The following is an 11,872-nucleotide window of genomic DNA, read 5'->3' as shown; positions in this document are numbered from 1 at the left end:
GAGCAAGGGCAGTGGGGGTGGTGGGGGCGGGACCCCTTTCCCAGCCTCTACAGTCTCTATGTTCAGTATGTCCTGGTCTTCGTCCTCCCTCAGATCTGAGAAGTCCAGGTCCCCAATGCAGAGCTTGGGTACATGGGTAGAGAACTTCTGGGTGGGCTCGGCCTTGGGGCTTGGTGGAGCCAGTGGCTCCTTGGGCTCTGGCTCAAGGCTCCTCTGGGACCTGAGCAGGACTCGGGGGGCAGGGCTCTGGGGTGTTTTGGGTACAGAAACTGGGACCGGTTCAGGGGAACTCCACAGTTCGCGGGCATCTAAAAAAAGAGAAGCAGCTGTCAGTGTCATGCCCTCTGTGGTGCAACAAGGAGACATGGGTAGATTCTGCCCACCCACCCGCTCACCTGGGTGTCCATCAGCCTCATCGGGCACTGCCCCAGCCAAGGCCTCTGCCCGGCCCTGGGCCAGCGCAGCCTGCTTCTCTGTTTCTGCTGCTGCCACATTCTCCAGGAACCGGGCTCTGGGGGGAGGCACTTGTCAGTGAGGCTGTCTGACACACCCCAGCCCAGGGTGGTGCACATGCTGGTCCCCTGGGCACTGCCCCTAATTGCAGGCACACACAGACACACAGGAACAGACCATGCGCCAAGCAGACCCAGGACCCGATCCCCCAAGTCCAGCCCCTGTTCAATCCTCCACATCTGGGGAGAGTCACTTCCAACCCAGCATTCCAGGTCAACGTACAGAGAGAAGTTCTACTTAATGTCTAACTTGCAACCTTGCTATTCATGTTAATTTTCCTGATTCTAGACCAGGACCCTTAGAGCAGGGGAAGGGGATAGCTGTGCCAATGGGCACATCCCTCCCGTGGCATGTCTGCAGCTTCTGAGAACCATGACCTATGCCCAGAAAGGGGCCTGGTAGAGACAGGCACTCAGTTTATGTTGAAATAATGAGTGATCCAATGTCTCTTTCTGGGCCCCTCTAGCCTCCAGTGGCCCTCAGTCCCGGCCCTTATCTTAGCCCTAGGTTGTTGCTCTACCTCCACACTGCACAGCCCCCTAATTGCCCTTCCCGCCCTATTCCTGGCCTATGCCTGGGAGAATGGGTTCCAGGTTGGGAGTTCATGTCCTCATCTCTAGGCAAAGCTACCAAGGTATCATTATGGAAGCACAGGGACCACTATGACCTCAGGGAACTAATCCCAATCCTTAGTCCTTAGGTAACCGAGGAGGCAGAAGTCTGGGAGAAAAGGGGCCCGAGAGTCCCCGAGCTCTGGCTGCATCAGGCGAGTGGAGCCCCGCTGGGAGAAGCAATGCTGAAGCCCTGAGCACATGGCAGGCCTGGCAAGCTGGCCTCTACTTACTCCAGCCTGGCCTGCCCAGTAGGGGGCTGGGGGACAGGTGGGCTCTCAGGGGCGCTGGGTGGGGGTGGAGGGGGATGAGAGAAGAAATAGTAACTGTGGTGTCTGCTCCACCTGGAAGCCCAGTGCTCACACCTACTCAGACCTGGGCAGTGCTATCAGGGATTCCTTCCCAGCCACAGTGGGAAGAGGAGGGGGTTGGGGAGGGCATGACGAGAGGAAACGGTAAGTGGAGGGGAGAGACTGACATGAAGCCGGACAGGGTGCAGTAAGAGACAAAGAGCAGAACAAGAGTCAGAGACAGTGCCAGAGAAACAAAGACAGTAGGGGTCAGGGAGACAGATAACATTGGCCAAGACCAGACGTAATGCCAGAAGGAGATGAAGAGAAGCCCCAGGGGGAGGCGGTCCGGTCAGAGCCGAACCCCACCCCCCCAGCAGTCACTTACCAAATAGGAGCAGTTTGGTGAAGTCTGGAAAGAAAGAGAGAGAAAGCACGCGTTTGGGCAGAGGAGGCCGAGGGTCCATGGAGGGGAGCAGAGCAGGAGGGACAGGTGGGGAGAGGATTCCAGGGGGGTAGCCTCTATCGCCCTACTTACTTGTAGATGCTCCTCTCACAGGAGCTGTCAGCTGAGGACGCCACAGAGAGGGCAGGAAAGAGGTTCGCAGAGGTACAGAGGCCAGAGGCAGGGCCCATGGGGCTGTGCACTGGGCTTGTGAGTGGGTCAGGGCTGGAGGAGGAGGAGGAGGGCCCTGTGGGGCTGGAGGCGGGGTCTGTCAGGAGACAGGTTACTCCTGGTGCATCCATCCCTCTTCCCCAAGTGCTGAGGCATGTTCTTACCCAGGCTCCGAGGTGCGCACATGGCAGGCCCCGCCTTCTAGAGATCGGCGGCTCCTCTTGCCTTCCTCTGAAGAGGGCTTTCTACGCTCCCGCCGCCCACCTGCGGCGGCTTCCTCGATGTCTCCATCCTCCATCCGCAGGGCACTCTAGCAGACATGGGTCCAGATGTGAGCAACTGAGGTAGGGTGGGTGCTGGGAAACTGTGCCCCCCTCCCTCCCTTCTTCTGATTCCCTGTTGGGCCCTGGCGGCCCAGCCCAGAGCCCACCTCATAGAGCACAAGCTGTGCACGTAAGTCGATGTCAGTGCCCGCAGCGCCCAAGTGCCGCTGGACCAGTGCCTCCATGCCCTGCTGCTCCAGTGCATCCGTCACGTCATAGAAGGAGTCCTGATCTGGGAGCGCTGCCAGCGTCTGGAGGTTGGGGATAGGAGGCTAAGGCTCATGGGAGCCTGAAGGCAGGAGCCTGAAGGGCTCATACCTGGCCTTTGGTTCCCCCTCCACACACACCTTGTTGATGAGGGTGACTGTGTACACCAGCAGCTCAGGGTCTGCACCATTCTTCTCCTCTAGGATGCACACCAGGTTGGCCCATGGCAGAGCACCTGCCACACAGAATGGGGAGCAGTCATGAGGAGGAAGGTAGGAGAGGGCTCTGAGCGGTGGGGAGGGAGGGACAGTCTCTGACCGGTGGTGCTGGCCACAGAGTTGACTGCGTAGATGAACAGCGGTGCATTGCTCTCAGAGTATTCCACAAACACCAGCAGCAGCTTCAGAGCCGTCTTCACCACCAAGCGGGACTAGGGGAGGGATAACCACATATGAGTGGGGCTTGGGCCAGAGCTGGGCCAGCTCCTAGTGCAGTGGGGGAAGGGCTCCCGGGGCTGGACCCAGACAGGAGAGTCTCAACAAAAAGACCCTGGCTGTCGGCCCAGGCATTGAAGTGCTTTTAGGCTTAGAGGGGCCACAGACTCACTCCATTCTTGCCCATTTTATAGGAGAGAAAATCGATGCCCAGAGAGAGGCAGTGGGAAAAGGGTGCATGGCTGGGGGGAGGGCCATTTACCAGGCTGGCACACAACATGTACAGCCACTGCACGGTCTCAGAGTGGGCCACCACTCCCAGCATCCCATCCACAAAAAGCATCACCTGGCCCAGTGCTGAGGACACAGAAACAAGAGATCAGTAAGGGGTCATTGAAAGCAAGGGTCCTGGGGGAGGAGTGGGGCTGACCTCGGAGGATGTAGCTCTGGTAGTTGTGGTCAGCAGCAGCACCCACACGGATCAGGCAACTCAGCCCCTCTGAGTGCACAAATTCAGGCACCAGGTCCTTGTCCTCCTGGGGGCACCATGGGGGAGTTTAAGGGGGCTGAGGCTAGGATGCCCACCCCCAGCCCACCTCAGGGCCTCACCTGGAAGATCTGCTTTAGTGAGAAGAGAGAGCGGCGGAGCTCAGGGCCACTGGAGCCATATAATTTTTCTGCAAGGGGTGGATGGACATAGTAACCTCAAGGGGACATGGGCAACCTCAGAGAATATTCTAGTATTCTTGGACCCCCCCACCTCCTCCTCTACTTACTCCCTGGCTCTGGGCAGCCCCCACTACAGTCTATCTGCAGCATTAGCCTTGGCCCTAGAAGGAAAGGTCAGGATAGGAATGGGGAGCAGCCACATATTCTATCTCTGATCTGTCCTGTCCACTGTCCAGTACATGCCTGAAAGAAACTGAGCCAGCTGGGCTGGACATTGATGCCCTCACACACTCACCTAAGATGGCATTGACTCTCACGGAGAGCTGGGTCCGCAGGATCAATGTCGGCTTCCGCCCTTTGCTGGAATCAAGCAGCACAGTCAGCACCTCCCAGCTCATTCTGCGGGGTCCCTTCCCCCACACCAAGGCAGCCAAAGACCTCCCCACATGCCAACTGAGGCCCAGCTCCTTCCTCCCCAACTGCTCCTCTAAGCCCCAGGGTTGGCCAGACAGAAGGATTTATGCAAATACGGGTATCTCAGATATGTGGGAGAGCCCCTGCTCCATCCTGGGTAGCAGGTAACACTGGCCAGGCCTTGGGATTCCCCTGGCACAGTTCCCTGGGGCAGCAGGAGGTGACCTGCATGTGTCCTTGGCTAGAGATCAGGTGTCGTGGCTGCTGACACCTGAGCCAGCCTCTGGTGGGGGCAAGGGTGTGGCCAGCCTTATGTTCCTGGTCTCACCACCTCTGACCTGATCTCTTCATAGAAGCCCTCCAGCATTTCCCGCTGCTCTTCCAGGGACAGCTCAGGGTCCAGGTAGTATCCAGAGGGAGACACTTGCAGGGCACAGTCCTCTAGCTGGGGGCAAAGAGAACAGCTGTCAGGGATGGGGTAGAGGTGGCAGGGGTAGGTACGGAGACCTCATGACCTCCTACCTCCTACTCAGGGTGCTGGCAGAGAGGCACACCACAAGGGCTGCACCGTAGCCAAGTATTCCTTTAGCAATCCTTCATGTGCCTACTATGTGCACTGCCTTTGTATGTACTATGTCTTCTCCTGGCTAGCACTTACCGGTTCTTTAGGTTTCAGATTACATAAGGCTTTTTTGAAAAGACTTCCTGGACTCTTCTGCTATGCAATGCTATGCAACCCACACGATGCCATGTGTGTACCCTACTCTGAGGCCTTCCCCAGGGCAGTATAATATCCTAGACACTAGTCTTCTTCCCCTTTAACCGTGTGTTCTCTGGGTTCGGGCACCATGTCAGTCTTGCTGCATGCTATATCCTCAGAGCCTAGCCTAGCATTTGGCACATTGTAAGTTCTCACTAAACATGCATCGAGTTAATGAACATAAATGAGGAACGAGAATGGAGAGAAGATGGAAGGAAGCGCCTGCCTTCGAGGAAGTTCACAGCCCCGTGGGGTGATAAGCTGTAGCCACAAGCATTCAAACCCTGGGAGGAAGTGTTAAGGGAAAAAGAAAAAAAAAAGAATGCTGGTGTTATTGGTGGAAGTGGGGTACCCACCTGGTGAAAGTGGGGGATTCCTTTACCCACTGGGTGTTGGGGATCGGGTTCTTACGATATCTTGAGAAAAAGGATTTTCTAAGATTTGCATGGGAGAATGAGTGATTTTTACTTGCGTGGACTATATCCCTGGGTTTCAAAAGTCCCATAGCCCTTAAACCAGTCCAGGAAAAGGTGCAACCAGGGATTCAGCAGAGCCAAAGCAAAGCCAGTGTCCACAGTTTCCGTTCCACAGTGGAGTTAAGTCCGGCACAGCATCAGGCTAGTCACGGTCCGTCAGTCCATTAGTCCATTGTGTGGGGTCCACAAGGCTGTGGGCCATGTGGACAAATATAGGGGGGTGTGCCCCTGAACAACTGGACCAGGGGCCCAGCATGCAAGAGAGGGAACCTGCTGGTTTAGGAGATTATATATCTCAGATTTTGCGCCCTTACAGTGGCCACGCCTATTCTGGCCAATGACCTGGCTCCTGGGTGTGACTGACAGATAATCACCTCTCCTATGTCACCCAGACCTCACTGGGCATGCCTAAATACTCGGTCTTCCCTTTGTTCCTTTCCAGTTAATTAATAATTGGGTTAAGTACAACGATATCACTGGGAGGTGCAAACCCAGCTGGGAGGTGTATGTGTGTCCCTGAATTAAGACAGTGAGTAGCAGGGGCTAATACACAGGCTCCAGTCCCTCCAGGCCTGAGGGTCTTTGCCATGTTCTCACGTGGGCTACAGTGACCATGGTCCTACCTGGACCTCAGAGGCCTCCAAGGGGCCTATTAAAAACCAGATTTTAGGGTCTGACTCAGTCAGACTATAGTGGGCCCCTGAAACCTGCATCGTAACAAGAAGGCACATGCTTCCCACGTCTCTCTCCCACTAAGCCTGGCTCCCCTCCACTACTGGGCAGGGCACTTGGCTCCTTGAGAAGTACTTGTAGAAGGGCCTAGTAAGGTGATTGTGGGAGTCTGATGGCAGCACTGTGCCTCTCCTGGACACCTCCCCCACAGCAAAGTCCCCTTGACTCGAGTGGCTCTCCTCCTGGAGGTGCTATGACCCAGAGAGAGCCCCCTCTGCAGAGTCAGGATGCCTACAGTCTCCACCTTACTGGGAATAAAAGTCCTGTTGTTCTGTCAGTCCTGCCTTGCTCTGGACCTAGCCCAGGGGCTTCAAGCTGCCCTTGGTCCCCTGAGGGGAAAGGGAGTCCAGCTCCTGCCCCCACCGCTGCCTCTGCGTAGCATCCCTGCTGTGCCTGAGAGCCTGACACAGCTCCTTCCTGGCAGTTCAGGCCCTTCCTGTGAGGCCCTTGGGTGACCACCTCCCCCCACGGACTGGGGCATGGGACATAGAACAAATACTGCAGCCTGTTCTGTCCCACTTCCTGCCTGGCTGCCTGCCCTTCCCTGGGCGCCTTGGGCGGGCCTGGCCTCTCTCTCCTCCGTAGGAGCAGAGTCATCTTCTCCAGGGCCGACTGGGAATAGGCCTGAGCTGGGAGGGGGTAAGGCCCCTGGGCTGGGGTACCTTGTCCAGGGCCAGCTCAGCCGAGGGCAGCCCCACGTTCCTCCTGATCCCTCTTCCCACAGATGACTCAGCAGCCTACCCTCCCTACTCCCATCCAGGCACAGCTGCATCTCCTTCTGGGACCCTAGAGAAACATATCTCCCCCAGAGCTGCAACCCCGCTCAGAGACCCCCCAAATCACACACATAGAGAACAGCTCATCCAAACATTCATGAACTGGGGCTGGTTTTAGGTTCTGAGGACAGAGCAGAGAACAAAACACTGCCTCTGCCTTCCCTGCTTTCCAGCTAGTCCTAGAGGCAGGCAGGCTTGACTCAGAGAAAGGCCACAAATAAATGTAGAGGCACAATGGCCAAGGGTGCCAAGCGAGGGGAGAGGAGGAGTTTAAAGATAAACACTGGAGGGGTGATCGATTATATGCAGTATCTGCTTACAAACTCAGGTATATATGGTCAGGTATATACAAAGTGTCCCCCCCAAATGTATACACACTTGGTATATTATAAAGGCAGTGTTTATTAAAATACATTTCATTTTCAAAATGTAATAGAAATTACCTGTTAAAGTGTGTATACATTTTTGGGGGACACCTGTATATACATGCTCACTGGCCAGGCACAGGCCCAAGAAGCACACCCACGGAAAGCTCGGGCCCAGCACGCTTTCTTCCTCTCCTGCACGCATACTTGCACACTCTAGTCCCAAGTGTGCGGGGTACCTGGGATACCTGTATCCCTGTGGGGCAGGGGGTCCCCAAGACTAAGTGCTTACCACCCCAGCCTCCTCAGATGAGCAGGTTTAAACCCTGGTGGTCAGTGGCTTTCCTAACCATGTCACCTGTCTAATTCTGCCAGTGCCCCATTTATGGAGAGGAGACTCATGGGTAATTGGCAACCCAAAGCCTATAGGACAATGCCCCCTTCCTCCAGCTGTTTGTCTTGGATGGAGATGGGGAAGGGGGTTCAGGTCAGGCAAGCAGCAAAGAGCAGAGACTTCCGCCAGCTGCGTGGTGCTTGTCCCTCACACCCCTGGCCCCTTCCTGGGGTCACCCTTCTGAGAGCCAAACCTCTGGGCCTTGTTTCTCACACCCTGGGGCTGGGCCAGGCCTGAGTAAACCCAAACCCTGGCCCCTGCTGACAGTGCTTAGGGTCAGCACATGGTCAGTGTAGGTCTACGTCCGTGACTCCCTCCTGGCTCTTGTCGTCCACACTTCTCTGCTGTCTGTCTTGGGGTGGTGTCCCTCCTCCGTTCTTCCCAGGCTCAGCCCCTCACTTCAACCTCCAGACTACGTTCCTTTGGATTCTCTGGGCTCAGGTTTTGCTGGCAGCCCTAACTAGTTACATATGATTTTATATGCAGGGCCAAACTTAGGGGACCCTGGTGTCTACGCCCCAGTATTTTTCATAGCGGTGTAATCAGGTGAGAATGAACATGCCAGGGGCAGGGTACAAAGAAGACGGAGAAGAGGACAAAATTATATGCTGGAGGACTCTTGTTTTAGGAAATAATTTAACTGCCCTTTTCTTTCCCTTTCCTATACACACAAGACCCTGTGAACTATGAGCCTCTTTTCCTGTTATCTCAGATCTCCAAGGAGACCATGACTTCCTGGTTGAGATGACATGGATGGGCTTTGAGGAGGGACACCCACTTGTTTTGCCTCCTCTGTGTAATACACTGGGCTGCCTAGTTTGATTCTGATAATCCTTTGACAGGTGAGGAGACCAAGAAATTCAGTGGATTTGCACCTGCTGCACAACCAGGAACGGGCCTAGGGCTAACTGACCTAGATCTTAATTACCCAGAGGTTCATTGGAAGTGCGCCAGGGAACCCTGAGGGTAGGTGGAATGAGGGTTGGGGCCCGTAGGGTTACCAAGTGCCAAAGACAGCCTCTCAGCTGTCTGGACTCTACAAATACCCCAAACTGGTCCTCCCAGTTCCAGCGAGGGAATGCTAATGAACACACACACACCATACATGTTGGGGTAATAGTGCCTACTTCTGCCAGGATCTAGGTCTGAGTCCTTCACGAGGTTACTTAGCCCAGAATGATCAGTGACATGCCAGCCATAGGGAAAGTGGGGAAGCCATGACTCATGCCCACATCCCAATCTTCTACAATCTCCCAAAGGAACCTCCCTATCAGGGGGCTAAAGGACTCAGTTCATCATCAGAGCCTTCTTACCCTTAAGAATCCTCTGGGACCCCTCCAATCGGTCCCTGTCCCAGTATGTCAGTTTAACGCTTAGCCTCCTAGCCTATCCTGCTTCTGAAGGGTAGACTGAGGCTAGAGCAAGGAGCAGGCAAGGTGAGGACACATTCTAGGATAGTGCCACCCCTGTCCTACTCTAATCTTTAGCCACAGCTGGGGAAACAAAGTTGCTGGTAATGGACAGATTTCTAGGGCCATCTCTGCTGCTAGGAGTAGGGGGTTCCTCTAGCCTTCACATCAGGGTCAGAGCAACACCCAGGTCCCTCTGCTCAGAGCCCAGGGAGAAGTCAGTGCTACCCCAGATGTGGCAGGGCCTTTGGGTGTAAGGGAGGGGCTCCTGAGACACCATCCCAAGAGCAAAGGTAGTAGGGAGGGTAAGGATGTGAGCGGTAGGGCCAGAGGGCCTGGTTGCCCCTGGTGCAGGGGGCAGGTTCCTGGACTGGGAGAGGTTCTGGCAATAGAGGGAAGATAGATATTTCTGAGTTTCCCTGGAGACATCAGGCATGGCTGAAGGCACTGCCAGGACCCTGCCTCACCCCACTTAGGGCCAGGAGATGAGTCAGAGGCTGTGGCCAGGAGCTTCCTCCTAGACTGAAAGGAAATGAGCAAGGCCCTCTGTGGTGTGAAAGCTCCAAGTCTTTTAAAAAGGAAGAAGCCCTAGGGGAACTCAATGGGGTGTGTGGTGTGGAGCCCCAGAGGGAAAGTGGGCAGGGTCTGCAGGGATGAGGGGGTCAGTGCCCAGACTGGGAGGGCAGACTTGGCTATGTCCTGTTCCTTTGCTGGACAACTGTACAGAGGATGAAGCAGGGAGTACAAAACCCCTCCCTCATTTCTGCTGTACAGCCCTGCACAGGGACGCCTGGATTTCTGGGTCACCTCTCCCCTCTAGAGACTATGAAGGCAGGCCTGAGTCATGTCTGTGCCCCTGGGGCACCCACTTATAGGACTAGGGAAGGAACCAGTTGTTGACATTTCTTGCAAAAAAGGGCCCTGCTCCCCCTCTCGCAGATCTCTGATGTCCCTGACCCTACCCTATTCTGAGCCCTTCTTCCTCCGGCCTTCTATTCTGGGGCTGTGGTCACAGTTTATATTTGGGATGAGCACATCACAGTGCATCTGACCATTGCTGGCAGAGCTGTCAGCCCCAGGGAGTCCTGCTCTAGGCACTGTGGTAGCCTCAGGTGTCCACCCTATATCCTGCCTGTGGAGGATATGACAGTCCCTCAAGTACACCAGGTGGGAGATCCTGAAAGTGGGGAAGCGAGGAAGGACTGAGTTGGCAGAGATGACACATTCTCTGAGTTCAGAAGTGTCCTCAGCTAGGGAGCAGAGAACAGAGGGCAGAGCCTCTATCCTGTAGCTGTCCTCCCAAATCTGCCCCTAGTTGGAAAGTCCTGTCCTAGAGTAGGGGTGGTGGTGGGTGGAATACTGTGTTCCCTGTAGAACTCCAGGCGTTTCGGGAACCTGGCCTCAGTTCAGCACCCCTCTCTCCCTAGCGCCCAAGCTGAATAGGAGGTGGCCTCCCGCTGGTGGACACGCACTTCTTCCAGGCCCACCTGTTTGCCCCTTTCAACAGAGCAGGCCGAGGGTGGAGAGGGGGGTAGATGTTGCATCAAAACTCTGGAATGGGCAGCGTGCTGACACTTTCAAGTCATGGCCTTGAATACCGGGCTTTTTCAGGGACACGTGCCATTCCCCAGGCCAATAGTCCCACCACCTCTCCCGCCCATTCTCGGAGGCGGGGCTGGCCCGCAGCGCGAGGAATGCAGGCCGGGGGGCCTGGCGCCCGGGGCACATTCCAAGGGAGACCCCGAGCCCGGGGGGCAAGTTTGCGCAACTCGGCGACCCAGCTAGGAGATGGGGATTGCACCACCACCAACTCTCTCTCCTCGTCCGCACCACTCGGTGTGGACTGGCTGGCGGGGCGGCCAGGGGGGTGGTAGTGGCCTCCCAAAGTCCTGGCCCGGAAACCCCGCGCGCCGGAAAGGGCTGCCTGCGGGGGGCTGAGCTCGGCGAGCCGGAGGAGAGGTAGGGCCCGCCATCTGGAAAAGGGCCTTCCCGGGTATTGTGCGCGAGTCGGTTCCGGGGCGCAGGCAAACTAGAGCAGGCCGGCGGTTTAAAATTAGCCCGGCCCGCCGCCTCCCTTCCAGCTGCTGGCCCGCGGCGGCGCGAGTACGGGTGGTGGGGGCGGTGACTCAAAGGGCTTTTCCACCAGCGGAGCCTCCCGCGCTCGGCTAGTCCCGGGCTGGGCTGCTTCTGGAGGACTCCCCGCACCCCGTTAAGTCTGTCCTCCTTCCAAGCCACCTCCCCACCCCCACCTGCAGGGGCAACACTCTACACAGCAGGACCCAATCCAACCTCCAGCAACCGCTCGAAGCCTCGGCCACCTATAGCGGCCCGCCCCGCCTCGTAGTTCCGCCCCCGCTTCAGGTGAGGTGAAGGCTGGTCCACACCCCCCCCCCAGCTCCGCCTCCTGGGTCCGCTACCACTCAAACATCTACCGCCACCCAATCCACAGCAGTTACCCAGGCAGACGGGCAGCTAGGAGCACCCTCTCCCCTCGACCACCTCCCCAGGGGGGCCTCACTTTAAGGGGCAGCCTGGGTGGTGCAAACCACAAGCTCCCTTCTCCCTGCTTCAGTTTCCCCTCAGTCTGAGAGGCGTTCCCGCAAGCAGGGCTGCGCGGACCTTGGTCCTCAGCCCCAAAGTATCCCGGAGGAGCGTACCCGCTCCAGCCTCTCCCCGAGGGGCACCTCCCAAAGACTTTCATGGCACCAACCCTGAACCCTCGATCGCCCCCATATTTTCTCAGGCGCCCCTCACCTTGAGCGGCGCCCCCAGCAAGCGGTGCAGCGCGGGTATCTGTGCGCCCAGGGGCAGCGCCCCGTCCAGGCTGCAGGTGGGGGCCCGGCGCGGCTCCGGGAAGTTGGCACATGCAAAGGGATCGGTGTC

At 56.8% G+C, this 11,872-nt stretch overlaps 1 protein-coding gene across 1 annotated transcript in view; it reads right to left on the bottom strand.

The window, feature by feature from the left end:
• Window positions 1–11,872, bottom strand: part of FHOD1 (formin homology 2 domain containing 1) — a gene marked incomplete at its 5' end in the record, with an annotated part of 15,356 nt that extends 3,484 nt beyond the window's left edge. Inside the window, 13 exons of the mRNA XM_006769838.2 lie at window positions 6–308; window positions 396–511; window positions 1,953–2,114; window positions 2,195–2,340; window positions 2,461–2,604; window positions 2,701–2,795; window positions 2,879–2,990; window positions 3,257–3,351; window positions 3,425–3,530; window positions 3,604–3,671; window positions 3,959–4,023; window positions 4,416–4,522; window positions 11,744–11,872. Of these exons, the coding sequence (XP_006769901.1) occupies window positions 6–308; window positions 396–511; window positions 1,953–2,114; window positions 2,195–2,340; window positions 2,461–2,604; window positions 2,701–2,795; window positions 2,879–2,990; window positions 3,257–3,351; window positions 3,425–3,530; window positions 3,604–3,671; window positions 3,959–4,023; window positions 4,416–4,522; window positions 11,744–11,872 (1,648 nt within the window). The remainder of the gene's footprint in view (window positions 1–5; window positions 309–395; window positions 512–1,952; window positions 2,115–2,194; window positions 2,341–2,460; window positions 2,605–2,700; window positions 2,796–2,878; window positions 2,991–3,256; window positions 3,352–3,424; window positions 3,531–3,603; window positions 3,672–3,958; window positions 4,024–4,415; window positions 4,523–11,743) is intronic.

This window comes from Myotis davidii, unplaced genomic scaffold (genome assembly GCF_000327345.1).
Source record: "Myotis davidii unplaced genomic scaffold, ASM32734v1 scaffold243, whole genome shotgun sequence".
In the NCBI taxonomy this organism is placed as follows: Eukaryota; Metazoa; Chordata; class Mammalia; order Chiroptera; family Vespertilionidae; genus Myotis; species Myotis davidii.
This window is presented reverse-complemented; position numbering and strand designations above follow the sequence as displayed.